The following is a 27,109-nucleotide window of genomic DNA, read 5'->3' as shown; positions in this document are numbered from 1 at the left end:
GAGTGAGGCCAGTGCCACCTGTCCAGCCAGCAAGGGGGTGGTCTCGCAAGGGGGTGGTCTCCATTTTGAATCAGTGTGCCAATCTGAGGCTCAACTTGCACGTTTCCCTTCCCCCGCCCTCCTTCCCTATTCTCCCTGGCTCCTTACCAGGGCTTTCCAACCTGGACCTGCTGAGACCTCGGGCCCATCATGAAGTTTGGCTCCATCGCAACGCGCTTGCCTCTGGGGCTCGTTGCAGTCCCAGTCATGGCCACTGCAGCTGGTGGCACCATTTGTATTTCTGGCAGCTCACAGAGGCGGGATTTCCTCTCTGATGGGATGGAAATTCTTCATCGATCCAATTAATGACAGGACATGACACCTCCCTTGACGTTAAATTCAGCCCCATGTTCGCTTGGAGCCTCACATGTGCCAAAATCCATCGCCACATTTAAGAGCTTCGGCTTCGAGTGACAGAGCTATCTGCTCCAACTTGTCAGGTTTCTGTTTACCCAGCGCAGTGAGCAATATGCAATTTATGTGCCAAGATATTAGGTGCAGATTATTTCAGCCATGGTTTGGAAACCGCCAAATGAACTGGACAAATAAACTGGACCTTAACCAGCTTAAGTTAGCCAATTAACAGAGCAGGAAATTTGCCAATTTCCTGAGGCTCGTCCATTCATGTTCACTCTACCTCCTTGGAGTTTTGGCATGCATGTGGAGTAGGAAGAGTTTCAGCCTCGAGATTTCATTAATAATTTATGCTGACAATGCCCTGGAGCAGTGCAAGCTTGGCTATTGAATTACTGGAGCTGCCACAAAGGGCTGAAACTCCAGTGCCAGCCGTAGCCTCCATGGTGTCTTGACCCAAAATCGATTCCATTTCCTCCTCTTCCCCATGGAGGATGATTATTTGTTGGTAAACAGCTCATAGTTGGGCGATTCAGTCTCACTTGGCAGGATACTCCTGAGGAGTGACATGGTGCTTCTTGTAAAATGTGTAAGTGCACAGCACACACTCCCTCGACCGGAGAAAAGTCACAATCGCTGACCGTGTTATGAGCATTCATAACACGTGTCAATATCCTGATATACGAGCACACAGGCTCACTTTCAGAAATGATTTCCACACCTCAGCCTCCTTGATGTTCCAAAACTCCCTCTACGCTTTCAACTCTAAACATACTAACCTTTGATTGTTCATCAAGCTTGGTCCTCATGTGAGGAACTCGGTTCCAGTGCTGTAGCTGATTCCAGAGTTCAAAGTGACCAACTAGAAATCAATTGAGTGTTACACCCTGGGCGTGTGCATGGTCAATTCCAGCCCCACAAACCCCAGAGTCCCAACATAAGTGAATTTCACCAATAATATGTGTATTTTCCTGAGATCTTCAACTCTTGACTGCTGCGATGAGTTAGAGGCACCAGATTTAGAGTCATATAGTCATAGAATCATACAGCAGAGAAAAGGCCCTTCAGCCCGTTGGGCTTGTGCCGGTCAAAAACAACCACCTAACCATTCTAATCCCATTTTCCTTGTATGTCCTGGGATCACAAGTGCACATCTAAATACTTCTCAAAAGTTATGAGGGCCTCTGCCTTCCCACCCTTTCAAGCAGCGAATTCCAAATTCTCACCACCTCACATCTAAACCTCCTGCCCCTTACCTTAAAGCTATGCCACCCAGTCATTGATCTCCCCACCAAGGGGAAAAGAGTCTTCCTGTCTACTCTATCTATGCCCCTCATAATTTTATACATTTCAATCATGTCCCCCTTCAGTCTCCTCTGCTCCAAGAAAAACAATCTAAGTCTATCCAATCTCTATTCATAACTAACACCCATCAGCCCAGACAACCAGGGGCTGGTTTAGCACACTGGGCTAAATCGCTGGCAGACCAAGGCAGACCAGCGGCACGGTTCAATTCCCGTACCAGCCTCCCCGAACAGGCGCCGGAATGTGGCGACTAGGGGCTTTTCACAGTAACTTCATTCAAGCCTACTCGTGACAATAAGCGATTTTCATTTCATTCATTTCAACATCCTGGTAAATCCCATCTGCGCCCTTTCCAGTGCTATCACATCTCTCCTATAATGTGGATTTCAGAACTGCACACAATACTCTAGCTGTGGCCAAACCAGTGTTTTATACAGTTCAGCATAACCTCCCTGCTCTTAAACGCCGAGCCTCGGCTAATAAAGGCAAGTATACCATATGCCTTTCTAACCACTGTATCCATCTGCTCTGCTACCTTAAGGGACCGGTGTACCCGCGCACCAAAATCCCTCTGATTCTCGGGGCTTCCCAGAGTCCTGACATTTATCATGTATAGTACATTGTTTCGTACAAATGTATTTACATTTAAAGTAAAACATTAAAAAACTGTTCATTTATACCAAGAGTAAAAGATGAACATATAATAAAAATAATGGAACAATGTCTACTAGTCTAACCAATCCCAAAACCCTGTCCCACTCTCCACCCAGACACGCACAAGACAGACACACGCTGAAGGGAGGTAGGAAACATTCAAAAATAACAGGGATTAAGAGCTATGTGGATTTGAGAATCTTTGCTGCTGAAGTTGTGGTCTTTGTAGGCGGTGATCTCTTCGGAATGCAAGGTATTGAACCATCAGTTGGTTTGGATCTTCAAGCTGGGCCACTCAGGTCTGATCCTCAGGCTGTGGAATCCCCTCTAGGGACATAACATATGTTGGGCTGAGCCTTATCCTCGGAAGATGCACTTCAGGTCTACTCAGTTTCTGATATGTGGTCAGCTTCAGCAGACTCACAATAGCTTGTCTCAGTTAAACAGATTATCAGAGCAATAATTTTTGTGAGGCCTTCTAAGTGGTCTAGTAACTTTAATGGGAGAGGAATCCGGAAAGTTCCTCTTCCCCAGGCCTACCTTCACACTTTGAATGCTCACTAACTGACCTATTTACTTAACTTGAGAGAAAATTTCACCCCTCCTGGGAGAGAGATTCAAAAGGATTCTGCTTAGCTCTGCAGCTCCAAAACAAAGCTGAAACCAGTTATGGGGACAGTGTAGAGGGAGCTTTACTTTGTATCTAACCCCGCGCTGAACATGTTCTGGGAGTATTTGATGGGGACAGTGTAGAGGGAGCTTTACTCTGTATCTAACGCCGTGTTGTACCTGTCCTGGGAGTGGTTGATGGGGACAGTGTAGAGGGAGCTTTACTCTGTATCTAACCCCGTGCTGAACATGTTCTGGGAGTATTTGATGGGGACAGTGTAGAGGGAGCTTTACTCTGTATCTAACCCCATGCTGTACCTGTTCTGGGAATATTTGATGGGGACAGTGTAGAGGGAGCTTTACTCTGTATCTAACCCCATGCTGAACATGTCCTGGGAGTGTTTGATGGGGATAGTGCAGAGGAATCTTTACTCTATATTTAACCCCATGCTGTACCAGCCCTAGTATTGTTTGCTGGGGACAGGAGAGGGAGCTTCACTTTGTATCTAACCCCCCCCCCCCCCCCCCCCCCCCCCGTACCTGCCTTGGGATTGTCTGATGGGACAATTATGTTCCTTACCCAGTTGAACACAAATTTCACAGCAAGAAGTTTGAAAGAGTGACTAGACACTCCCTCATGATTATCTTTCTGATATTGCAGCAACATACGGGAGCTGGGAGGATGGTGTCCTAGTCTTTACCCCACATCCACCTCCAGCTGCTGGGGAACTTGTGGAGGAACGTTCTTATTTATTAACCATTCCGGAGATTCTTGAACTCGAACTGAAGGCCAGGATCGTCGTCCTGTCCAGCTGTGGGGATGGAGGTACTAACCAGGATCCTGTGGTGCCTTTGGAACTGCCCACTGCCTTCCTCAGAGCTGGTAAGTGATTGATATTTTTCTGACTTCTCCGAATTAAATTATTGTTATTGTTATTGAGGTGGATATTATAAATCAGCCTCAATCTCTGACTGGACCTATGAGTGACGTGGCTAAAGATTACCCTAATTTGTGTGACTGAAAGTAGAACATTAACAAGTACTGAAAATGTGCGTCATATCGAAGACCTACTCAACCTCCTGCATTTTTGGACAGGGGAAATGGAGACCTATGTAATGCTTCAAGTTATACGATTTATATTGTTTAAGTAGCAACATGTATTTCATGAAGATGTTAGAGACCATCCCTGATATGGACATGATATGTGCAAGATTAGGGTTGATTCAATTAAAAGTGGTGCATCGGGCACATTTAATGAGGTCGAGGATAAGGGAGTGGAGGACATGTGTGAGCAGTGCAGGAATGGCCCAGCCAATCATGTTCACTCGTTCTGGTCTTGCCCTGAGCTGAGGAGGTTTTGGGGCTTGTTCTTCAGAACCATGTCAGCAGTCTTGCAAATGGATTTGGTGCCAATCTCCTAGGGACCATGTTTGGGATGACATACCTGCCGGAGCTGCAAATGGGAGGCGGGGGCGGGGGGGGGGGGGGTTTAGCCTTCGCTTCAATAATAGTAATAATAATAATCGCTTATTGTCACAAGTAGGCTTCAATGAAGTCACTGTGAAAAGCCCCGAGTCTCCACATTCGCCTGTTCGGGGAGGCCGATACGGGAATTGAACCCGCGCTGCTGCCTTGTTCTGCATTACAAGCCACCTATTTATCCCACTGTGCTAAACCAGCCCCTTCACCGATCGCTCGCAGTTGGGGTGGAGTGTTGTGTAAAAGATGCCGTCCGTTTATTCTGTATTTCAAAGAGTTGATCACCGTCAGCTGCTAGGGAAGGGGGAGCGGGGTGGGTTGGGTATGGGAGGGTGTTGCGGGTGTATCTTTTTGTACTGGTTCTCTTTGGGGTGGGGTGTGTTTTCTTTTTTATGTATAAAATGTTAACTTAATAAAAATAGTGCAAAAAATAAGTAGTAACATGTATCGCAATTAGGAGACATTGAAGAAGAGTGCGGTTTGGAATCTACGAGTTTCAGTGTACTACAGAGAGAGAGCTGGGAAGATTCAGTTGCTACAGTGCAGCCACTATAATGCAGGTGGGGAGTGCAATTACAGCGTGACATGTTTACATAGGCACTTCCCATTATAAATAGGCATTTATAATGAAAAATTGGACAACAGACAGGACAACTGGGCTTTGTCATTAGAAAATGCTGTAAGAGTTTGAATATATTCATACATCCTCTCACATCTGGCAGGCAATGGCAGGAAATGGCAGGAAATGAAAGTTAAGCAAGTTGAAACTAAATGCAAACCCAGCTGTCGGGAATTTTGGTTTGGGAGAAGGACAAAAAAAATGAATGTGTATCAGTAATCAGTGTTGGTGAGATGGTGGTGACCTAGCCATGGCTCCATCTAATGTTGTGAGGATGAACGTTAAATGTGACAATAAATATAAACACCAGACAGCTAAAATTAACACCCAGGTATGATAGGAAAGCATAACAAACAGATCATGATGCAGGAAGTGAGTGCAGCAGACAGGACAGGTGCGGTCCAGTGGCTGCATTGCATTTCATTGCGTCTCCCTCGAGGGCAGCAAGGTAGCACAGTGGTTATCACTGTTGCTTGACAGCTCCAGGGTTCCAGGTTCGATTCACGGCTTGGGTCACTGTCTGTTTGGAATCTGCACGTCCTCACCTTGTCTGTGTGGGTTTCCTCCCACAATCCAAAGATGTGCAGGTTCAGTGGATTGGCCATGCTAAATTTTCCTTAGTGTCCAAAACACTAGGTGGCGTTACGGGGTTAGAGTGGAGCTCAAGTAGGGTACTCTTTCCAAGGGCCGGTGCGGAATCAATGGGCCGAATGGCCTCCTTCTGCGCTGTAGATTTTATGATTCTATGATACCGGCCTCCCCAGTGAGGCTGCAACTGGGCACCAATCAGTACTGGCCTGGGAGAACCTGAACCAGGCGGAATGGCACCCGGGGGGTCTCCCAGGCAATTGGAGGCCCCTGGGTGGTCAGGGATAGTACAGAGTTGCCCCTACAATGTGGGTATATTGGCACTGCCTGGCTGGCATCTTGGCACTCCCACCCTGGCACTGCTAAGGTACCTGGGTGGCACTGACAAGCTGGCAGGAGCACTGCCAGGGTGGCAGTGCATGGTGCCCGGGTGGCTCTGCCAAAGATCAGGGTCCGAGGGGGCCATGCTCATGAAATGAGAGTGGAAGGGGGAGTTTGAACGGTGTGGGTGCGCGGGCAGGTAAGTAGGGGCCTCTAGGAGGTTGGGATGGGTGATGGGTGGGGAAGGGGTTCGGTAAGGGTTGTCTTGTAGTGGCCTGAAGAGGGAGCCCTGAGTGACCCCATGGCGGAGTGTCCTCACTTGGGGGGCATGTGGGGTACTGGCCATGTGCGTGCGGGGTGACATTGCCCATGGGTGGGGTTGGACCCACAAGTTCACTTAGCGATTGGTGCACCCTTTGAAAAGGGCGGCCTGATCTCTGAGTTCAACTCGCCAGTGCTACAAATTTTAAGTATGGGCTAAACCACACCAGAAACTCCCAGGGCCCAAAAGAAGTTACCAAGTGTCATTGAATAGCGGTGGGGAACTCGCCGGTTGAGCCGGCGAGAACCTCCCTGAAAAACCCAGCACTAGTGAATTCAGAAATTTCTCTATTGAATTGCACGAAATGCAAGGTTTGAGCAGCTAATGATGACATTGATGATGATGAGTTGGGTAGACCGCTGACATTGATGATGATCAGTTAGTTAGTTCGCTGACAGTGATAATGGTGAGTTGGGTAGTCCGCTGACATTGATGATGGTGAGTTGGGTAGTTCGCTGACATTGATGATGGTGAGTTGGGTAGTTCGCTGACATTGATGATGGTGAGTTGGATAGTTCGCTGACAGTGATGATGATGAGTTGGGTAGTCCGCTGACACTGATGACGGTGAGTTGGAAAGTCCGCTGACATTAGTGATGGTGAGTTGGGTAGTCCGCTGACACTGATGACAGTGAGTTGGAAAGTCCGCTGACATTGATGACAGTGAGTTGGGTAGTCCGCTGACACTGATGACAGTGAGTTGGGCAGTTCGCTGACATTGATGATGATCAGTTAGTTAGTTCGCTGACACTGATGACAGTGAGTTGGGCAGTTCGCTGACATTGATGATGGTGAGTAGGGTAGTTCGCTGACACTGATGATGGTGAGTTGGTTAGTCCGCTGACACTGATGACAGTGAGTTGGGTATCCCGCTGACATTGATGATGGTGAGTTGGGTAGTCCGCTGACACTGATGATGGTGAGTTGGGTAGTCCGCTGACATTGATGACAGTGAGTTGGGTAGCCCGCTGACATTGATGATGGTGAGTTGGGTAGCCCACTGACAGTGATGATGGTGAGTTGGGTAGCCCGCTGACATTGATGATGGTGAGTTGGATAGTCCGCTGACATTGATGATGGTGAGTTGGGTAGTCCGCTGACATTGATGATGGTGAGTTGGGTAGTCCGCTGACAGTGATGACAGTGAGTTGGAAAGTCCGCTGACATTGATGATGGTGAGTTGGGTAGTCCGCTGACATTGATGATGGTGAGTTGGGTAGTCCGTTGACATTGCTGATGTGAGTTGGGTAGTCCGCTGACAGTGATGATGGTGAGTTGGGTAGTCCGCTGACATTGATGATGGTGAGTTGGGTAGTCCGCTGACAGTGATGACAGTGAGTTGGATAGTCCGCTGACAGTGATGATGGTGAGTTGGGTAGTCCGCTGACATTGATGATGGTGAGTTGGGTAGTCCGCTGACATTGATGATGGTGAGTTGGGTAGTCCGCTGACATTGATGACAGTGATTTCGGTAGTCCGCTGACATTGATGATGGTGAGTTGGATAGTCCGCTGACAGTGATGACAGTGAGTTGGATAGTCCGCTGACAGTGATGATGGTGAGTTGGGTAGTCCGTTGACATTGCTGATGTGAGTTGGGTAGTCCGCTGACAGTGATGATGGTGAGTTGGGTAGTCCGCTGACATTGATGATGGTGAGTTGGGTAGACCGCTGACAGTGATGACAGTGAGTTGGATAGTCCGCTGACATTGATGATGGTGAGTTGGGTAGTCCGCTGACATTGATGATGGTGAGTTGGGTAGTCCGTTGACATTGCTGATGTGAATTGGGTAGTCCGCTGACAGTGATGATGGTGAGTTGGGTAGTCCGCTGACACTGATGATGGTGAGTTGGGTAGCCCGCTGACAGTGATGATGGTGAGTTGGGTAGTCCGCTGACAGTGATGATGGTGAGTTGGGTAGTCCGCTGACAGTGATGATGGTGAGTTGGGTAGTCCGCTGACAGTGATGATGGTGAGTTGGGTAGTCCGCTGACAGTGATGATGGTGAGTTGGTAGTTCGTTGACACTGATGATGGTGAGTTGGGTAGTCCGCTGACATTGATGATGGTGAGTTGGGTAGTTCGCTGACAGTGATGATGGTGTGTTGGGTAGTCCGCTGACAGTGATGACGGTGAGTTGGGTAGTCCGCTGACATTTATGATGGTGAGTGGGGTAGTCCGCTGACACTGATGACAGTGAGTTGGGTAGCCCGCTGACAGTGATGATGGTGAGTTGGGTAGCCTGCTGAGAGTGATGACAGTGATTTGGGTAGTCCGCTGACAGTGATGACAGTGAGTTTGGGAGTCCGCTGACAGTGATGACAGTGAGTTGGGGAGTCCGCTGACACTGATGATGGTGAGTTGGGTAGCCCGCTGACACTGATGACAGTGAGTTGGGTAGACCGCTGACAGTGATGACAGTGAGTTGGGTAGCCCGCTGACAGTGATGACAGTGATTTGGGTAGTCCGCTGACAGTGATGACAGTGAGTTGGGTAGCCCGCTGACAGTGATGACAGTGATTTGGGTAGTCCGCTGACAGTGATGACAGTGAGTTGGGTAGCCTGCTGACAGTGATGACAGTGATTTGGGTAGCCCGCTGACAGTGATGACAGTGATTTGGGTAGTCCGCTGACAGTGATGACAGTGAGTTGGGGAGTCCGCTGACAGTGATGACAGTGATTTGGGTAGCCCGCTGACAGTGATGACAGTGATTTGGGTAGTCCGCTGACACTGATGATGGTGAGTTGGGTAGCCCGCTGACAGTGATAACAGTGATTTGGGTAGTCCGCTGACAGTGATGACAGTGAGTTGGGGAGTCCGCTGACATTGATGATGGTGAGTTGGGTAGTCCGCTGACAGTGATGATGGTGAGTTGGGTAGTCCGCTGACAGTGATGACAGTGAGTTGGGCTGTCCGCTGACAGTGATGATGGTGAGTTGGGTAGCCCGCTGACAGTGATGACAGTGAGTTGGGCTGTCCGCTGACAGTGATGATGGTGAGTTGGGTAGCCCGCTGACAGTGATGATGGTGAGTTGGGTAGCCCGCTGACAGTGATGACAGTGAGTTGGGTAGTTCGCTGACAGTGATGACAGTGAGTTGGGGAGTCCGCTGACATTGATGATGGTGAGTTGGGTAGTCCGCTGACAGTGATGACAGTGAGTTGGGCTGTCCACTGACAGTGATGATGGTGAGTTGGGTAGCCCGCTGACAGTGATGATGGTGAGTTGGGTAGCCCGCTGACAGTGATGACAGTGAGTTGGGTAGTTCGCTGACAGTGATGACAGTGAGTTGGGGAGTCCGCTGACAGTGATGATGGTGAGTTGGGTAGTCCGCTGACAGTGATGATGGTGAGTTGGGTAGTCCGCTGACAGTGATGACGGTGAGTTGGGTAGTCCGCTGACATTGATGATGGTGAGTTGGGTAGTCCGCTGACAGTGATGACGGTGAGTTGGGTAGTCCGCTGACATTTATGATGGTGAGTGGGGTAGTCCGCTGACATTGATGATGGTGAGTTGGGTAGTCCGCTGACAGTGATGACGGTGAGTTGGGTAGTCCGCTGACATTTATGATGGTGAGTGGGGTAGCCCGCTGACAGTGATGATGGTGAGTTGGGTAGCCCGCTGACATTGATGATGGTGAGTTGGGTAGTCCGCTGACAGTGATGATGGTGAGTTGGGTAGTCCGCTGACAGTGATGACGGTGAGTTGGGTAGTCCGCTGACATTGATGATGGTGAGTTGGGTAGTCCGCTGACAGTGATGACGGTGAGTTGGGTAGTCCGCTGACATTTATGATGGTGAGTGGGGTAGTCCGCTGACATTGATGATGGTGAGTTGGGTAGTCCGCTGACAGTGATGATGGTGAGTTGGGTAGTCCGCTGACAGTGATGACGGTGAGTTGGGTAGTCCGCTGACATTTATGATGGTGAGTGGGGTAGTCCGCTGACATTGATGATGGTGAGTTGGGTAGTCTGCTGACACTGATGACGGTGAGTTGGGTAGCCCGCTGACACTGATGACAGTGAGTTGGGTAGTCCGCTGACATTGATGATGGTGAGTTGGGTAGCCCGCTGACACTGATGACAGTGAGTTGGGTAGTCCGCTGACACTGATGATGGTGAGTTGGGTAGCCTGCTGAGAGTGATGACAGTGAGTTGGGTAGTCCGCTGACAGTGATGACAGTGAGTTGGGTAGTCCGCTGACAGTGATGACAGTGAGTTGGGTAGTCCGCTGACATTGATGATGGTGAGTTGGGTAGCCCGCTGACACTGATGACAGTGAGTTGGGTAGCCCGCTGACAGTGATGATGGTGAGTTGGGTAGTTCGCTGACAGTGATGATGGTGAGTTGGGTAGCCCGCTGACAGTGATGACAGTGAGTTGGGTATCCCGCTGACATTGATGACAGTGAGTTGGGGAGTCCGCTGACAGTGATGATGGTGAGTTGGGTAGCCCGCTGACACTGATGACAGTGAGTTGGGTAGTCCGCTGACAGTGATGATGGTGAGTTGGGTAGCCCGCTGACAGTGATGACAGTGATTTGGGTAGTCCGCTGACAGTGATGACAGTGAGTTGGGTAGCCTGCTGACAGTGATGACAGTGATTTGGGTAGCCCGCTGACAGTGATGACAGTGATTTGGGTAGTCCGCTGACAGTGATGACAGTGATTTGGGTAGTCCGCTGACAGTGATGACAGTGAGTTGGGTAGTCCGCTGACATTGATGATGGTGAGTTGGGGAGTCCGCTGACAGTGATGACAGTGAGTTGGGTAGCCCGCTGACAGTGATGACAGTGAGTTGGGTAGTTCGCTGACACTGATGATGGTGAGTTGGGTAGCCCGCTGACACTGATGATGGTGAGTTGGGTAGCCCGCTGACACTGATGACAGTGAGTTGGGTAGTCCTGAGGGACATTGTACAGTGAACATTCCTGAGGGACATTGTACAGTGAACATTCCCCAGGAACATTGTACAATGTGCACTCCACCAGGTACATTGTAGAGTGAACTTTATAAGGATCCTCCTTGCTTGTTCTTGTTTATTCCTTTTCTTTTATTTTATCTGTTACATTGTTGATTCATGGATGTTTAATGGACCTGTGACTTTGAGGCGAAGCAGCCGGCAAGAACCCTTTCCTTTAATGCAGCTGAAGCAACAAGACTCTGATGTTTTGGACTGGTGAATGGAGATTGGCAGGTCTCAGTGATGATTTTGTTTGATTCATGTGGCTGGTGCCAATGAATGGCCCTAAAAGGCTGTGCTGTCCCTGATAACAGGTGGTGATTGGCACAAATCCCATTGGTATGTTCTCGGAGCCACAAGGTTCCATTTTCGTTTTGCTTTTTATTCTGCAGCTTGAATGGAGCATCCTAATTCTCTCCTGAAGGATCCAGCTGAATTCTCTTAATTAGGCCACTGGGAGGGCTGACTCCCTCTTTCCAGCAAGACTCGTTGTCATTCTCTTGAAACTGCAAAGGCTTGAAGTCAAACCATGAGCTGGAAGCCGTGTTTGATGTGAGACCATAGAACCATAGAGTTTACAGTGCAGAAGGAGGCCATTCAGCCCATCGAGTCTGTACCGTCCCTTGGAAAGAGCACCCTACCCAAGGCCACACCTCTACCCCATAACTCAGTAACCCGACCTAACCTTTTGGACACTAAGGGGCAATTTAGCATGGCCAATCCACCCAAACTGCGCATCTTTGGATTGTGGGAGGAAAAAGGAGCACCCGGAGAAAACCCACGGAGACACGGGGAGAAAGTGCAAACTCGACACAGGCAGTCACCCGAGGCCGGAATTGAACCCGCGACCCTGGAGCTGTGAGGCAGAAGTGCTAACTACTGTGCCGCCCCAAAGTGATTCAAGAAAGAAATAGGCCTGGGACTTGAAATAGGCACTGGAAAGGAGGTTGAGGGTGGAGGCAGCCAAGAGGCGGGCCAGGAATGGCACGACGCACGGGCCGGGGGCCGGCCCGACAAAGACTATGGCTGACCAGCGTGGGGGGGTGGTGGGTTGTGCCCCCCAACCAGGCTGATCACCTGGAACGTCAGGGGACTGAATGGGCCGGTTAAGAGGGCGCGGGTGTTCGCGCACTTGCGGGCTCTGAGGGCGGACGTAATTATGTTGCAGGAGACACATCTGAAAGTGTCTGACCAGACCAGGCTGAGGAAGGGCTGGATTAGCCAGGTCTTCCACTCAGACTTGGACTCGAAGTCCAGGGGGGTGGTAATCATGATCAACAAGCGGGTGCAATTTGAGGCAGAGGGTATAGCCGCAGACAGGGGGGGCAGATACCTGATGGTACGGGGCAGACTGGAGGGGAGAAGAGGAGGAGCTGGTGAATATATATGCCCCGAACTGGGATGACGTGGACTTCATTAAAAGAGTGCTGGGGAAGATCCCGGACCTGGACTCTTGCAGGCTAATAATGGGGGGGGGGGACTTTAACATGGTCCTTGACCCGGCTTTGGATCGGTCGTGTCCGAGAACGGGTAGACTCCCAGCAATGGCAAGGGAGCTGAAAGGGTTTATGGAGCAAATGGGGGCAGTGGACCCCTGGAGAGATAGACAGCCAACAGGAAGGGGCTACTCGTTTTACTCGCACGTCCATAAAGTATATTCCAGGATAGATTTCTTTGTTCTAAGCAGGGATTGTATAGGGGAGGTAAAGAACACGGAATATTCGGCAATTACTATCTCAGACCATGCTCCGCACTGGGTAGACCTGCAGATCGGGGGGGGGGCGAACTACCAACGCCCGCAATGGAGGCTAGACGTGGGACTGCTGTCGGAGGAGGGGATCTATGCGAGGCTTCGGAGGTGTATGCAAAATTACTTGCAGGTGAATGAAACGGGGGAGGTCTCAGTGGCGACTCTGTGGGAGGCGCTAAAGGCAGTAGTGCAGGGGGAGCTGATTTCAATTGGGGCCCACAGAGCCAAGGCAGACAGGGCAGAGATGGATAGATTGGTCAGGGAAATGGGTCAGATAGATGAAGAGCACACGGAGTCCCTGGGGGAGGTTTTACTCAGGGAGAGGCAGAGACTACAGGTGGAACTGGGGGCACTATCCACGAGTAGGGCCGTGGAACAGCTTAGGAAGGTGAGGGGCATGGTGTACGAGCATGGGGAAAAGGCTAGCAGACTGTTAGCGCAGCAACTCAGGAAGAGGGAGGCGGCCAGGGAAATAAGTAGAGTAATGGATGGGGAGGGGCGCAAAGTGGAGGACACAGCAGGATTGAATAAGGTATTCCGGGACTTCTATCGCAAGCTGTATACTTCGGAGCCGCCGGAAGAACCGGAGGAGATTAAAAGGTTTCTGGATGGGTTAACATTCCCAACAGTAGGTGGGGGGCGCGTGGATGAGCTGGGGGCCCCGATTAGAGTGGAGGAGGTATTGGGGGGGCCTAAAGGCCATGCAGTCGGGGAAAGCCCCGGGGCCGGATGGATACCCAGTAGAGTTCTATAGGAAGTTTTCTGAGCTCGTGGGCCCGGTCTTGGATAGGGTTTTCAATGAGGCAAGGGACAGAGGGACCCTGCCGCCGACAATGTCGCAAGCCACTGTATCACTAATATTGAAGCGGGGTAAAGACCCGGAGGCGTGCGGGTCCTACAGGCCAATCTCCCTGATTAATGTTGACACCAAGCTCCTGGCAAAGGTATTGGCGGTTAGAATGGAGGACTGTGTACCGGAGGTGATTGGGGAGGATCAAACGGGGTTCGTGAAAGGTAGGCAGCTGGCGGCCAATCTGAGGAGATTGCTCAATGTGATAATGATGCCCCCGGCGGGTAGAGAGGTGGAGGTAGTGGTGGTGATGGACGCCGAGAAGGCCTTTGACCGGGTGGAGTGGGACTATCTATGGGAGGTGCTCGGACGGTTTGGGTTCGGGGAGGGACTGGTGAATTGGATCAAATTATTATATCAGGCCCCCAAGGCCAGCGTCAGGACTAACAGAGAAGTGTCGAAGTACTTTAGGCTGTACCGAGGGACCAGACAGGGCTGCCTGCTCTCCCCGCTGCTGTTTGCGCTGGCCATAGAGCCGCTGGCGATTGCGCTGAGAGCCGCAGAGGGATGGAAGGGGATGGTGAGGGGCGGGGTAGAACATAGGGTCTCTCTTTATGTGGACGACCTGCTCCTGTACGTGACGGACCCAGTGGCCGGGATGGGAAGTATACTGGGAATGTTGAGGAAGTTCGGCCAGTTTTCAGGATACAAATTAAATACGGCCAAGAGTGAAATGTTTGTGGTACAGGCAAGGGGCCAGGAGAACAGATTGAGAGGGCTACCGTTTAGGCTGGTTGAGGAAAATTTCCACTACTTGGGAATCCAGGTGGCGCGAGACTGGGGTAGGCTGCACAAGTTAAATTTGGCCAGGGTGGTGGAGCAAATGAAGGGAGAGTTTCGGAGATGGGTTGCACTCCCGTAGTCGCTGGCAGGGAGGGTGCAGACTGTAAAGATGACAATCCTCCCTAGATTTCTGTTTGTTTTTCAGTGCCTCCTGATCTTTGTCCCACGGTCCTTCTTCAAAAGAGTTAATAGGATGATCATGAGCTTTGACTGGGCGGGAAAATCTCCGCGGGTGAAGAAGGCAATGCTGGAGAGGAACCGCAGCGAGGAAGGGCTGGCATTGCCGAGTCTGATTAACTATTACTGGGCGGCTAACATCGCTATGATAAGGAAGTGGATGGTGGGTACGGGGTCTATCTGGGAGCGGGTGGAGGCGGCTTCGTGCAGGGGCTCCAGCCTGGCAGCCCTGTCACGGCTCCTCTACCACTGTCGCCGGCCAGGTACTCCACCTGCCCGGTAGTGGTGGCGACCCTGCGGATATGGGGCCAGTGGAGGAGGCATGTAGGGGAAATGGGGGCGTCGGTATGGGCGCCTGTCTGCGACAACCATCGGTTTGCCCCCGGGTGTATGGATGGGGGGGAAGGGTGGGCGATATGTTCCTGGAAGGGAGCTTTGCGAGTTTGAGGAGCTTGGAGGAGAAATTTGGTCTGGTAAGGGGAAATGATTTTAGGCACCTACAGTTGCGGGACTTTGCCCGTAGACAGGTCCCATCCTTCCCATGCCTCCCGCCAATGGGGATCCAAGACAGAATAGTCTCTAGGGGGAAAGGAGGGGAGGGTAGAGTCTCTGATATTTATAAGGTGCTCATGAGGGAGGAAGGGTTCCAGACGGAGGAACTGAAACTTAAATGGGAGGAGGATCTAGGCAGGGAAATGGAGGGCGGGCTGTGGGCAGAGGCCCTGAGTAGGGTAAATTCGACCGCAACATGTGCCAGGCTCGGCCTGATTCAATTTAAGGTCGTTCACCGGGCCCACATGATGGTGGCTCGGATGAGCAAATTCTTTGGGATAGGGAACAAATGCGCTAGGAGCGCAGGAGGACCAGCGACCATGTTCACATGTTTTGGGCATGCCCTAAGCTTAGGGGGTACTGGGAGGGATTTGCGGGCGTCATGTCCCTGGTACTAAAAATACGGGTGGCGATGGGTCCAAGTGTGGCAATTTTTGGGGTTCGGAAGACCCGGGAGTCCATGGGGAGAAAGAGGCCGATGTTTTGGCCTTTGCTTCCCTGATAGCCCGGCGACGAATACTATTGGCGTGGAGGGACTCAAAGCCCCCGAAGACTGAGTTGTGGCTTGCGGACATGTCGCGTTTCCTGGGTACGGAAAAAAATAAGTTCACCTTGAGGGGATCTGTACAGGGGTTTGCCCGAAGGTGGCAACCATTTATTGACTTCTTTGCGGGAGAGTGAGCGTCAGCAGGGGGGTGGGGGGGGAAGAGTAGAGTAGAGTAGGAGGGATAAATTGGCGGCTAGTACCGGTGGGAGAGGAGCGGGCTTGTGCAGTATGTTACAATTGAAGTATTGAATGTACGTGGATGTTTGCACATTTTTGCCTTTTTTGCTTTCTTTCTGTTGATGTCTGTAACTGTTTACAAAGCCAAAAACTACCTCAATAAAATTGTTTATTTAAAAAAAAAGAAATAGGCCTGAGCGTGACCTTGAGTTGAAGGCCCAGGTTCATAAGAACTCAAGTGGCTCTCCAGAAGGCCTGCTGCCTGTAAGTACTGTACTGAATGAGTGGCTCTGCAAACAAGTCTATCACCAGCTGTACACCAGAGGCTTTCATTAACCAATGTGCTGCGAGGAAATCATGCTACAGAACAACCATCAAAAGGAAAGACTTATCTTTTGACTTTCATCCTTATTATTTTCATCCTTTCCCCCCCGTGTTGTTTGTCTTGTATATGTGGATAGAGGATGGGGCAGTTATTAAAGAGGTAGTTGGTTAGCTTGTTGTTATTCAATTGTATTTACTGCCTATTTCACCATTAATCCTGTTATAACTAAACTATAATTGTGTTTCAACTTACAAACCTAGTGACTAGGGTCAAAGATTTGGGGATTTTTTTAGAATCATCGGTTAATTCACTTGTGCTGTGACTCCGGAGCATGTGGGGCTGGAATTGACAGCGCACCTGCCCGGAGTGGGTGGGGGGGGGGGGGGGGGGGGGGGGGAGGGGAGACAATTCCTGCAGGGACATTGTACAGTGTACATTCTCCCAGGGACTCTGCTTATTTTAGAAGGTGTGATTTGTCACAGTTTTATGAAGGTAAAACTTGAGCTAATTTGGCACTACAGGTAAAGTTGCCATAGTCCCAGATGACCACAGGCTGCTTTCCCCTTTGAGGAGGAGAGCTGACTGGTGGTGGTTTAACCTGAGGATCACCACACCTCAGGCAAGGTTGAAATGGCAGGGCTTTTATGAATAATGTCTGCCGGTATGGGATTTGAACCAACGCTACTGACCATGCTCTGCATCACGGACCAGTTGTCTAGCTTGCTGAGGTAAAGCATGAAGGCTGTGGTGCAATGGGTAACAACCTTGCCTTTTGGCCAGAAGCTCCGGGTTCCAGTCCCACTCCAGGGCTTGATGGCCAACGAAGGTATGTTCATTACGCGGCCAAACAGATTGATTGTCAGCCTGTTATCTCTTCCAATATGCCTGATGGCAGATGGTAAGAGTGGGAATTTCCTGGTCAACCATACTACAGAAGATAACGACAAAGTGCTGCAGTACTTTGCCGAGCATCACCATTGACTAATCGAATGTAAGACCAAAGCAACCAAGGCCCTCTTAAGGCATGGTACCTGAGGAAGGAGGTGGAATCGGGTTAATGAGGAAGCAACTTTGGTAAATTTGTTGGGAGTGGCTTTCTTGTCGTTTTCACTTTGTTGAATATTGACCACATTATATAGATGTTGCTGCTTTGTGAGCTTTCTGTTTTCTGTCACACGTTCTGCACTGATAGCAGAACTCTTCAGAAAATTAAAACACATGCCGCTTGCGTTTGCTCATATCAGTATAATGGTCTATCATTACAGTAGGAGAATCTCACGGGGCATCGGGTTAACATAGCTTTAAAAATGCAAAATGAGATGGAGGGAGAGCACACGTGTCAAGTGTCGTGATTGGCTCCAGTCACTGATTGCAAGGTCACCGTGCCCATTTGAAGTTTAGTGTAATCACTTAAAAGGAAGGAATATATTTATTTATACATCTTTCACCACCTCACCTCTTCCAAAGTACTTTGCAGTTAATGATTAATAATGCAGTTGTTTGGTACCTTTTTGTCTTACACTTCTCAGGACATTTTGCAAGAATACCGATACAAGGGGCAAAACAACCAATTTATATTGCATGAGAAGAAAATGCTGATTGGTTGGCAAATGGTCCTTGATTGGTAGAGGCATTGCCATGGAGACTGCACCAGTTGATGGCGACTGACAGATAACTGCTGAATATTGTTTGAAACTTAAAACAAGGCAACCTGACCCAGATTGGTCAAGGTGTTCCCCTGGGAATTGAATCAGTGAATTACTGTCACTTATTTTGTTAAGCCTGAACAGGCGCAATGTGTGTACAAGGTCTTCCTGTCTACAAAGAACAGGGCCCTATGTATTAATATATGCAGCTTCCAGTAAACAGAAATGAACCACAATGCGAGTCTGACTGAGGATCTTACATTGATTGTCAATATAACACTTAACACACTGAGGGTTATTTTGCAAAATGCAGGATGCTGCAGTCAGGCCAGGAAGATGTTCTGCCTATCACACAAATGGTTAATGTGGTATACGAATTTCAATACCGGTGTGACTTTTTTTCATTTTTCCAATTAAGGGGCGATTTAGTGTGGCCAATCCACCTACCCTGCACACTTTTGTGTTGTGGGGGTGAGACCCATGCAGACACGAGGAGAATGTGCAAAATCTACACGGATAGTGACCCGGAGCCAGGATTGAATCGGGTCCTTGGGGCTGTGAACCAGCAGTGCTAACCACTGTGCCATCGTGATGCCAGGAATGTAGGCTGCATGACCCAAAAACTGGCAGATCGTATTAAACAGCAATTCCCATTCGCTGTTGCAACAGGCAAGGTACATACCATATCCAACCAGCCCGTGCTTGCAAAACTCAAAACATAGTTTTGAACATTAGATGCGAGTCAGTGATTGGACAATATTTGCTAGATCATCCTCACTGTGCTCAGAATTACGCTGACAACCAATTTACATGCACAGACAGCTCCCTGTGCAACACATTGTCCAGTCCACAGAACCTCCCTGTGTAATACGCTGTCCAGTACAGAGACCTCCCTCTGTAATACACTGTCCAGTACAGAGACCTCCCTGTGTAATACACTTTCCAGTACAGAGACCTCCCTGTGTAATACACTGTCCAGTACAGAGACCTCCCTGTGTAATACACTTTCCAGTACAGAGACCTCCCTGTGTAATACACTGTCCAGTACAGAGACCTCCCTGTGTAATACACTGTCCAGTACAGAGACCTCCCTGTGTAATATACTTTCCAGTACAGAGACCTCCCTGTGTAATACACTGTCCAGTACAGAGACCTCCCGGTGTAATACACTGTCCAGTACAGAGACCTCCCTGTGTAATACACTGTCCAGTACAGAGACCTCCCTGTGTAATACACTGTCCAGTACAGAGACGTCCCTGTGTAATACACTGTCCAGTACAGAGACGTCCCTGTGTAATACACTGTCCAGTACAGAGACGTCCCTGTGTAATACACTGTCCAGTACAGAGACCTCCCTCTGTAATACACTGTCCAGTACAGAGACCTCCCTGTGTAATACACTGTCCAGTACAGACCTCCCTGTGTAATATACTGTCCAGTACAGAGACCTCCCTGTGTAATACGCTGTCCAGTACAGATACCTCCCTGTGTAATACAATGTCCAGTACAGAGACCTCCCTGTGTAATACGCTGTCCAGTACAGAGACCTCCCTGTGTAACACACTGTCCAGTACAGAGACCTTCTTATGTAATATGCTGTCCAATACAGAGACATCCCTGTGTAATATGCTGTCCAGTACAGAGACCTCCCTGTGTAATACACTGTCCTGTACAGAGACCTTCTTGTGTAATATGCTGTCCAATACAGAGACCTCCCTGTGTAATATACTGTCCAGTACAGAGACCTCCCTGTTCAATATGCTGTCCAGTACAGAGACCTCCCTGTGAAATATGCTGTCCAGTACAGAGACCTCCCTGTGTAACACACTGTCCAGTACAGAGACCTTCTTGTGTAATACACTGTCCAGTACAGAGACCTCCCTGTGTAATACACTGTCCAGTACAGAGACCTCCCTGTGTAATACACTGTCCAGTACAGAGACCTCCCTGTGTAATACACTGTCCAGTACAGAGACCTCCCTGTGTAACACACTGTCCAGTACAGAGACGTCCCTGTATAATATGCTGTCCAGTACAGAGACCTCCCTCTGTAATATGCTGTCCAGTACAGAGACCTCCCTGTGTAATACACTGTCCAGTACAGAGACCTCCCTCTGTAATATACTGTCCAGTACAGTGACCTCCCTGTGTAATACACTGTCCAGTACAGAGACCTCCCTGTGTAATACACTGTCCAGTACAGAGACCTCCCTGTGTAATATGCTGTCCAGTACAGAGACCTCCCTGTGTAATACACTGTCCAGTACAGTGACCTCCCTGTGTAATACACTGTCCAGTACAGAGACCTCCCTATGTAACACACTTTCCAGTATAGAGACCTCCCTGTATAATGCACTGTCCAGTACAGAGACCTCCCTGTGTAATACACTGTCCAGTACAGAGACCTCACTGTGTAATACACTGTCCAGTACAGAGACCTCCCTGTGTAATACACTCTCCAGTACAGAGACCTCCCTGTGTAATACACTGTCCAGTACAGAGACCTCCCTGTGTAATACACTGTCCAGTACAGAGACCTCCCTGTGTAATACACTGTCCAGTACAGAGACCTCCCTGTGTAACACACTGTCCAGTACAGAGACCTCCCTGTGTAATACGCTGTCCAGTACAGAGACCTCCCTGTGTAATACACTGTCCAGTACAGAGACCTCCCTGTGTAATATGCTGTCCAGTACAGAGACCTCCCTGTGTAATACACTGTCCAGTACAGTGACCTCCCTGTGTAATACACTGTCCAGTACAGAGACCTCCCTATGTAACACACTTTCCAGTATAGAGACCTCCCTGTATAATGCACTGTCCAGTACAGAGACCTCCCTGTGTAATACACTGTCCAGTACAGAGACCTCACTGTGTAATACACTGTCCAGTACAGAGACCTCCCTGTGTAATACACTCTCCAGTACAGAGACCTCCCTGTGTAATACACTGTCCAGTACAGAGACCTCCCTGTGTAATACACTGTCCAGTACAGAGACCTCCCTGTGTAATACGCTGTCCAGTACAGAGACGTCCCTGTGTAATACACTGTCCAGTACAGAGACCTCACTGTGTAATACACTGTCCAGTACAGAGACGTCCCTGTGTAATACACTGTCCAGTACAGAGACCTTCCTGTGTAATACACTGTCCAGTACAGTGACCTCCCTATGTAACACACTTTCCAGTATAGGGACCTCCCTGTATAATGCACTGTCCAGTACAGAGACCTCCCTGTGTAATACACTGTCCAGTACAGAGACCTCACTGTGTAATACACTGTCCAGTACAGAGACCTCCCTGTGTAATACACTCTCCAGTACAGAGACCTCCCTGTGTAATACACTGTCCAGTACAGAGACCTCCCTGTGTAATACACTGTCCAGTACAGAGACCTCCCTGTGTAATACACTCTCCAGTACAGAGACCTCCCTGTGTAATACACTGTCCAGTACAGAGACCTCCCTGTGTAATACGCTGTCCAGTACAGAGACGTCCCTGTGTAATACACTGTCCAGTACAGAGACCTCACTGTGTAATACACTGTCCAGTACAGAGACGTCCCTGTGTAATACACTGTCCAGTACAGAGACCTTCCTGTGTAATACACTGTCCAGTACAGAGACCTCCCTGTGTAATACACTGTCCAGTACAGAGACCTCCCTGTGTAATACGCTGTCCAGTACAGAGACGTCCCTGTGTAATACACTGTCCAGTACAGAGACCTCACTGTGTAATACACTGTCCAGTACAGAGACGTCCCTGTGTAATACACTGTCCAGTACAGAGACCTTCCTGTGTAATACACTGTCCAGTACAGAGACGTCCCTGTGTAATACACTGTCCAGTACAGAGACCTCCCTGTGTAATACACTGTCCAGTACAGAGACCTCCCTGTGTAATACACTGTCCAGTACAGAGACCTCCCTGTGTAATACACTGTCCAGTACAGAGACCTCCCTGTGTAACACACTGTATAGTGCCAACAGCTCCTTGTTCAACACAGTTTGTATAGTTGTCGTTGCTGTTTATGCATTTTGATCAATATCAGACGAGGCACATTGAGATGTGTAATTTCCAGTGATGTGCAACAGTGCTTTTTTACTGGGCTATGATCGATTCCTATTCGTCGTCTCCATTAGTAATCATGGTGAGCAATCTGTTAGATACAGCAGCGGCTAGCACAACAAGCACAGCAAGTTCTCCTGGGAAAGTAGGGCTCTTGTGGGGTGCCTTGACACAGAGCTGCAGGCTGCTCAGTGATTGGCTGTGAGGTGCAGTGATCTTTGGCTGTCACTTTGTGATTGGATGCCCGGTCCTGTCTCACTGCTGTTTTCACAGACTCCATTTCTGTTTTAAGGGCCAAAAAGATGGTCAAGTCCAGTTCGAGCATGACGACACCACCATGAGGACATGGGGTATTCTGACGGCACTGGGGACACGGGATCCATCTCTGCTCATTTAACATGGTTTCCAGTCTCCGGATGCAGGCCTGGCAGAAGGTGTGCCCGCAGTAGAGTTTCCGAGGCAGCCTGTCTGAGAGATTGTGGGCAGAGTAGCAGATGATGCATTCAATGTTCTTTTGCTGAGCTGGGGAATGATTGTCTGACAGGTCCTTGTCTGGGCTCCGATCAGAACCCTCGATGGAGACAGCCTCAGCCAGCCTCTTCTCCCGGCGGGACATCTGTGGGAGAGGTACAGAAAGTGTCAGAAACACAAGTCATGGTGGAAAAGAAGAAAAAATTGCATTTCTATCGCACCACTGCCGATCCAAAGCATTTCATAGCCAACAAAGTATTTTTGAATTGTAGCCAACTTTGTAACGTAGAAAAATGCAGTCACTTATTTTACACCAAATGTGATTGTGACCAGATAGGCAACAGGTGATTAAGAAGGCAAATGGAGTAGTGTCCTTCATTGCTAGAGGGATGGAATTTAAGACTAGGGAGGTTATGCTGCAATTATATAAGGTGTTAGTGACGCCACACCTGGAGTATTGTGTTCAGTTTTGGTCTCCTTACTTGAGAAAGGACGTACTGGCGCTGGAGGGTGTGCAGAGGAGATTCACTAGGTTAATCCCAGAGCTGAAGGGGTTGGATTACGAGGAGAGATTGAGTAGACTGGGACTGTACTCATTGGAATTTAGAAGGATGCGGGAGGATCTTATAGGAACATATAAAATTATGAAGGGAATAGGATAGATGCGGGAAGGTTGGCGGGTGAAAGCAGAACTAGGGGCATAGCCTCAAAATAAGGGTGTGAATCTATGGAATTCCTTGCCCAGTGAAGCAGTTGAGGCTCCTTCATTAAATGTTTTCAAGATAAAGAAAGATTGTTTTTTGAAGAATAAAGGCCATGATGTGGAGATGCCGGCGACGTTGGACTGGTGTGAGCACAGTAAGAAGTCTTACAACACCAGGTTAAAGTCCAACAGGTTTGTTTTAAACGCTAACTTTCGGAGCACTGCTCCTTCCTCAGGTGAATTCACCTGAGGAAGGAGCAGTGCTCCAAAAGCTTGTGTTTGAAACAAACCTGTTGGACTTTAACCTGGTGTTGTAAGACTTCTTACGAAGAATAAAGGGATTAAGGGTCATGGTGTTTGGGGCGGAAAGTGAAGCCGAGTCCACAAAAGATCAGCCATGATCTCATTGAATGGCGAAGCAGGCTCGAGGGGCCAGATGACCGACTCCTGCTCCTAGTCCTTATGTTCTTATGTTCAGGGAAGCTGATTGAGGTTAAAATATTGGCCAAGGTACTGGGGTGGGAGTGAGGGGGGAGGCAGTCGGAGCTCCCTTGTTCTTCTTCAAAATGCTCCCGTGGAGTCTTTACATCCACTTGTCAACTGAGAGGGCAGACAAGCCTCCGCTTAACGTTTCATCCAGAAAATCTCACCCCTTACAGTGTAGCACTCCCTCAGTACTGCACGGGAGTGTCTACCTCCAATATGTGCTTTGGTCTTTTGAGATCACTGGTGGTCACCTTTAGGCACATTGTACATGGCTGATGTACTGCCTGTAGGATTTTTTAGCCTGGTTGGATAAATGGACATGTTGGGAATATACCGTTGCAGGCAGGCTAGTTAGCTCAGTTGGCTGGACGGCTGGTTTTTGATATGGAGCGATGCCAACAGTGCGGTTTCAGTTCCTGAGCCAGTTGATGTTACCTTCTGAACCTTGTCCCTCGCCTGAGGTGTGTTGATCCTCAGGTTAAATCACCACCAGTCAGCTCTCTCCGTCAAAGGGGAGAGCCGCCTGAGGTCTCTGGGACTGTGGCATCTTTCATTGCTGCCTAAATCTATTGGTAACATTGAGCTAAACTCCTATTGAGGGAGATCCTGTTTTGGCAGCAGGGGAGTTTCCAGGTCCTAAAGTATTTCTGCTCAATAAACAGCTCATTTTCCAGTTAGTTTGGTGGTGGCGGGGGGGGGGGGGGGGGGGGGGGGTGAATTGCCAGTTCAGATCACATTGTGGTCCCACTCTGACACGGAACTACACGGAACTGTTTGCATGAGTGAAGATTGTACCGGAGAATATTTAAAACAAAACTTACCAGCTACAGTTACAACAGTGACAAGACTAGGTAATAGTTTATCACTCATTGTCCAAGTAGGTAAGTGCTATCTAGAGATACCTGTCCCAGCAAGAGGACAATGATTAATGTAGATTCCTAGATATGTTCAACATAAATATTGTCATTAGGAGAATATGTTGCAGCTTTCAACTGTGCTAAGTTAGAAATTATACTGCATTAATAATTTAGGGATGCACTTAGGTCACTTAGGGCAGCACGGTAGCATAGTGGTTAGCACAATTGCTTCACAGCTCCAGGGTCCCAGGTTCGATTCCTGGCTTGGGTCACTGTCTGTGCGGAGTCTGCACGTTCTCCCCGTGTGTGCGTGGGTTTCCTCCGGGTGCTCCGGTTTCCTCCCACAGTCCAAAGATGTGCCGGTTAGGTGGATTGGCCATGCTAAATTGCCCTTAGTGTCCAAAATTGCCCTTAGTGTTGGGGTGAGGTTACTGGATTATGGGGATAGGGTAGGGGTGTGAGCTTGGGTAGGGTGCTCTTTCCAAGAGCCAGTGCAGACTCGATGGGCCGAATGGCCTCCTTCTGCACTGTAAATTCTATGATCTACATAAAAAATTAATTTCCAGCCAAATAGTAACTATAGAGAGATGGAATCCTCAAATTCCTTTTTGTCATTTTTAGATTATGGATATTGCTGGCAAGGCTGTCACTTACTCCCCATCTCTTGCAAAGGTGATGGTGATGTGCTTTTTTGAACTTCTGCAGCCCATGTGGTGAAGCTACTCCCAAAGTGCTGTTTAATAGGGTATTCCAGGATAGTTACTCACTGCCAATGTAGGTACAACAATATATTTCCAAGCCAGGGTGATGTGTGACTTGGAGGAAAAGCTGCAGGCGGTGGTGTTCCCATGCACCTGCTGCCCTTTGGGTGGTGATGGGTCTGGAAGGTGCTGTGGGAGGAGCCTTGACACGTTGCTTCTGTGCAGCTTGTAGATGGAACACACAGAAGCCCTGATGCACCAGTGATGAAGCGAGTGAATGGTCAAAGTGGTTGGTGAGGTACTGATCAAGAGGACTCCATTGACCTAGATGGCGTTGAACACAGAACATAGAACAGTACAGCACAGTACAGGCTCTTCAGCCCACGATGTTGTGCCGACCATTTATCCTAATCTAAGATCAACCTAACCTACACCCCTTCAATTTACTGCTGTCCATGTGCCTGTCTAAGAGTTGCTTAAATGTCCCTAATGACTCTGACTCCACCACCTCTGCTGGCAGTGCATTCCACACACCCACCACTCTCTGTGTAAAGAACCTACCTCTGACAACTCCCCTATACCTTCCTCCAATCACCTTAAAATTATGTCCCCTCGTAATAGCCATTTCGACCCTGGATAAAAGTCTCTGGCTATCCACTCTATCCATGCCTCTCATCACCTTGTACACCTCTATCAAGTCACCTCTCTGCCTTCTTCAGTCCAGTGAGAAAAGCCCTAGCTCCCTCAACCTTTCTTCATAAGACATGCCCTCCAGTCCAGGCAGCATCCTGGTAAATCTTCTCTGTACCCTCTCCAAAGCATCCACATCCTTCCGATAATGAGGCGACCAGAACTGGACACAATATTCCAAGTGTGGTCTAACTAGAGTTTTATAAAGCTGCAGCAAAACCTCGTGGCTCTTAACTCAATCCCCCTGTTAATGAAAGCCAACACACCATACGCCTTCTTAACAACCCTATCAACCTGGGTGGCAACTTTGAAGGATCTATGTACGTGGACCCCAAGATCCCTCTGTTCCTCCTCACTTCCAAGAATCCTGCCCTTAACCCTGTATTCAGCATTCAAATTCAACCTTCCAAAATGAATCACTTCACATTTATCAAGGTTGAACTCCATCTGCCACTTCTCAGCCCAGCTCTGCATCCTCGCTTCCTTGTTGAGCTCCTTGATTGGTAAATCTGAACTTATCCAGGCAAGTGGAGACTACTTTATCATCTTCTCAGGATGTGAGCAGTGCAAAGGTGATGGAGGAGCCTGGAACATTGGCTTTTAGGTATGATTCTATCAGTATGTCTGTTCCAGGATGTTGTTTGACTAGTTTGTGAGACAATTTTCCCAACCTTGTTACCAGTCCCCACAAGTTTAGGACAGACTTTGCAGGGTCCAAAGATGTACAGGTTAGGGGATTGGTCACTCTAAATATCCCCTTAGTGTCTGAAGATGTGTGCAGTTTGGGTGGGGTTACAGGAATAGGGCGGGGGGGAATGGGCCTGGGTGGGGTGCTCTTTCGGAGGGTTGCTGCAGACTCGATGGGCCGAATGGCCTCCTTCTGCGCTGTAGGGATTCTATTGAAAGACATAACCTTGGCAGCAGTCACCATCTGCTTATGACAAAGAATTTGCAGGATTGGTTGGCCTGAGTGTGGCTTTGTCATGTCCTGACAACACCCAGATTCAGCCAAATGTTCCATCCAATTTGAGTCTTATTTTCTGTTTCTAGTGGGTTATTACAGCTGAGGGGCTTGCTGG

General features: G+C 49.1%; 1 protein-coding gene across 5 annotated transcripts in view; it reads left to right on the top strand.

Annotated features, from left to right (window-relative positions):
- The window catches only part of LOC119955438 (tetratricopeptide repeat protein 28-like), a 390,291-nt gene that overhangs the window by 89,728 nt on the left and 273,454 nt on the right, over window positions 1–27,109 (top strand). For all 5 annotated transcript variants that reach the window (XM_038781602.1, XM_038781600.1, XM_038781597.1 and 2 more), the window contains exon 14: window positions 3,623–3,844. In XM_038781602.1, coding sequence (XP_038637530.1) covers window positions 3,623–3,844 — 222 coding nt within the window. The remainder of the gene's footprint in view (window positions 1–3,622; window positions 3,845–27,109) is intronic.

The sequence above is a fragment of the Scyliorhinus canicula genome, chromosome 21, assembly GCF_902713615.1.
Source record: "Scyliorhinus canicula chromosome 21, sScyCan1.1, whole genome shotgun sequence".
NCBI lineage: Eukaryota > Metazoa > Chordata > Chondrichthyes > Carcharhiniformes > Scyliorhinidae > Scyliorhinus > Scyliorhinus canicula.
Note: the sequence above shows the minus strand (reverse complement) of the source record. Positions and strands in the feature narration are given on the sequence as shown.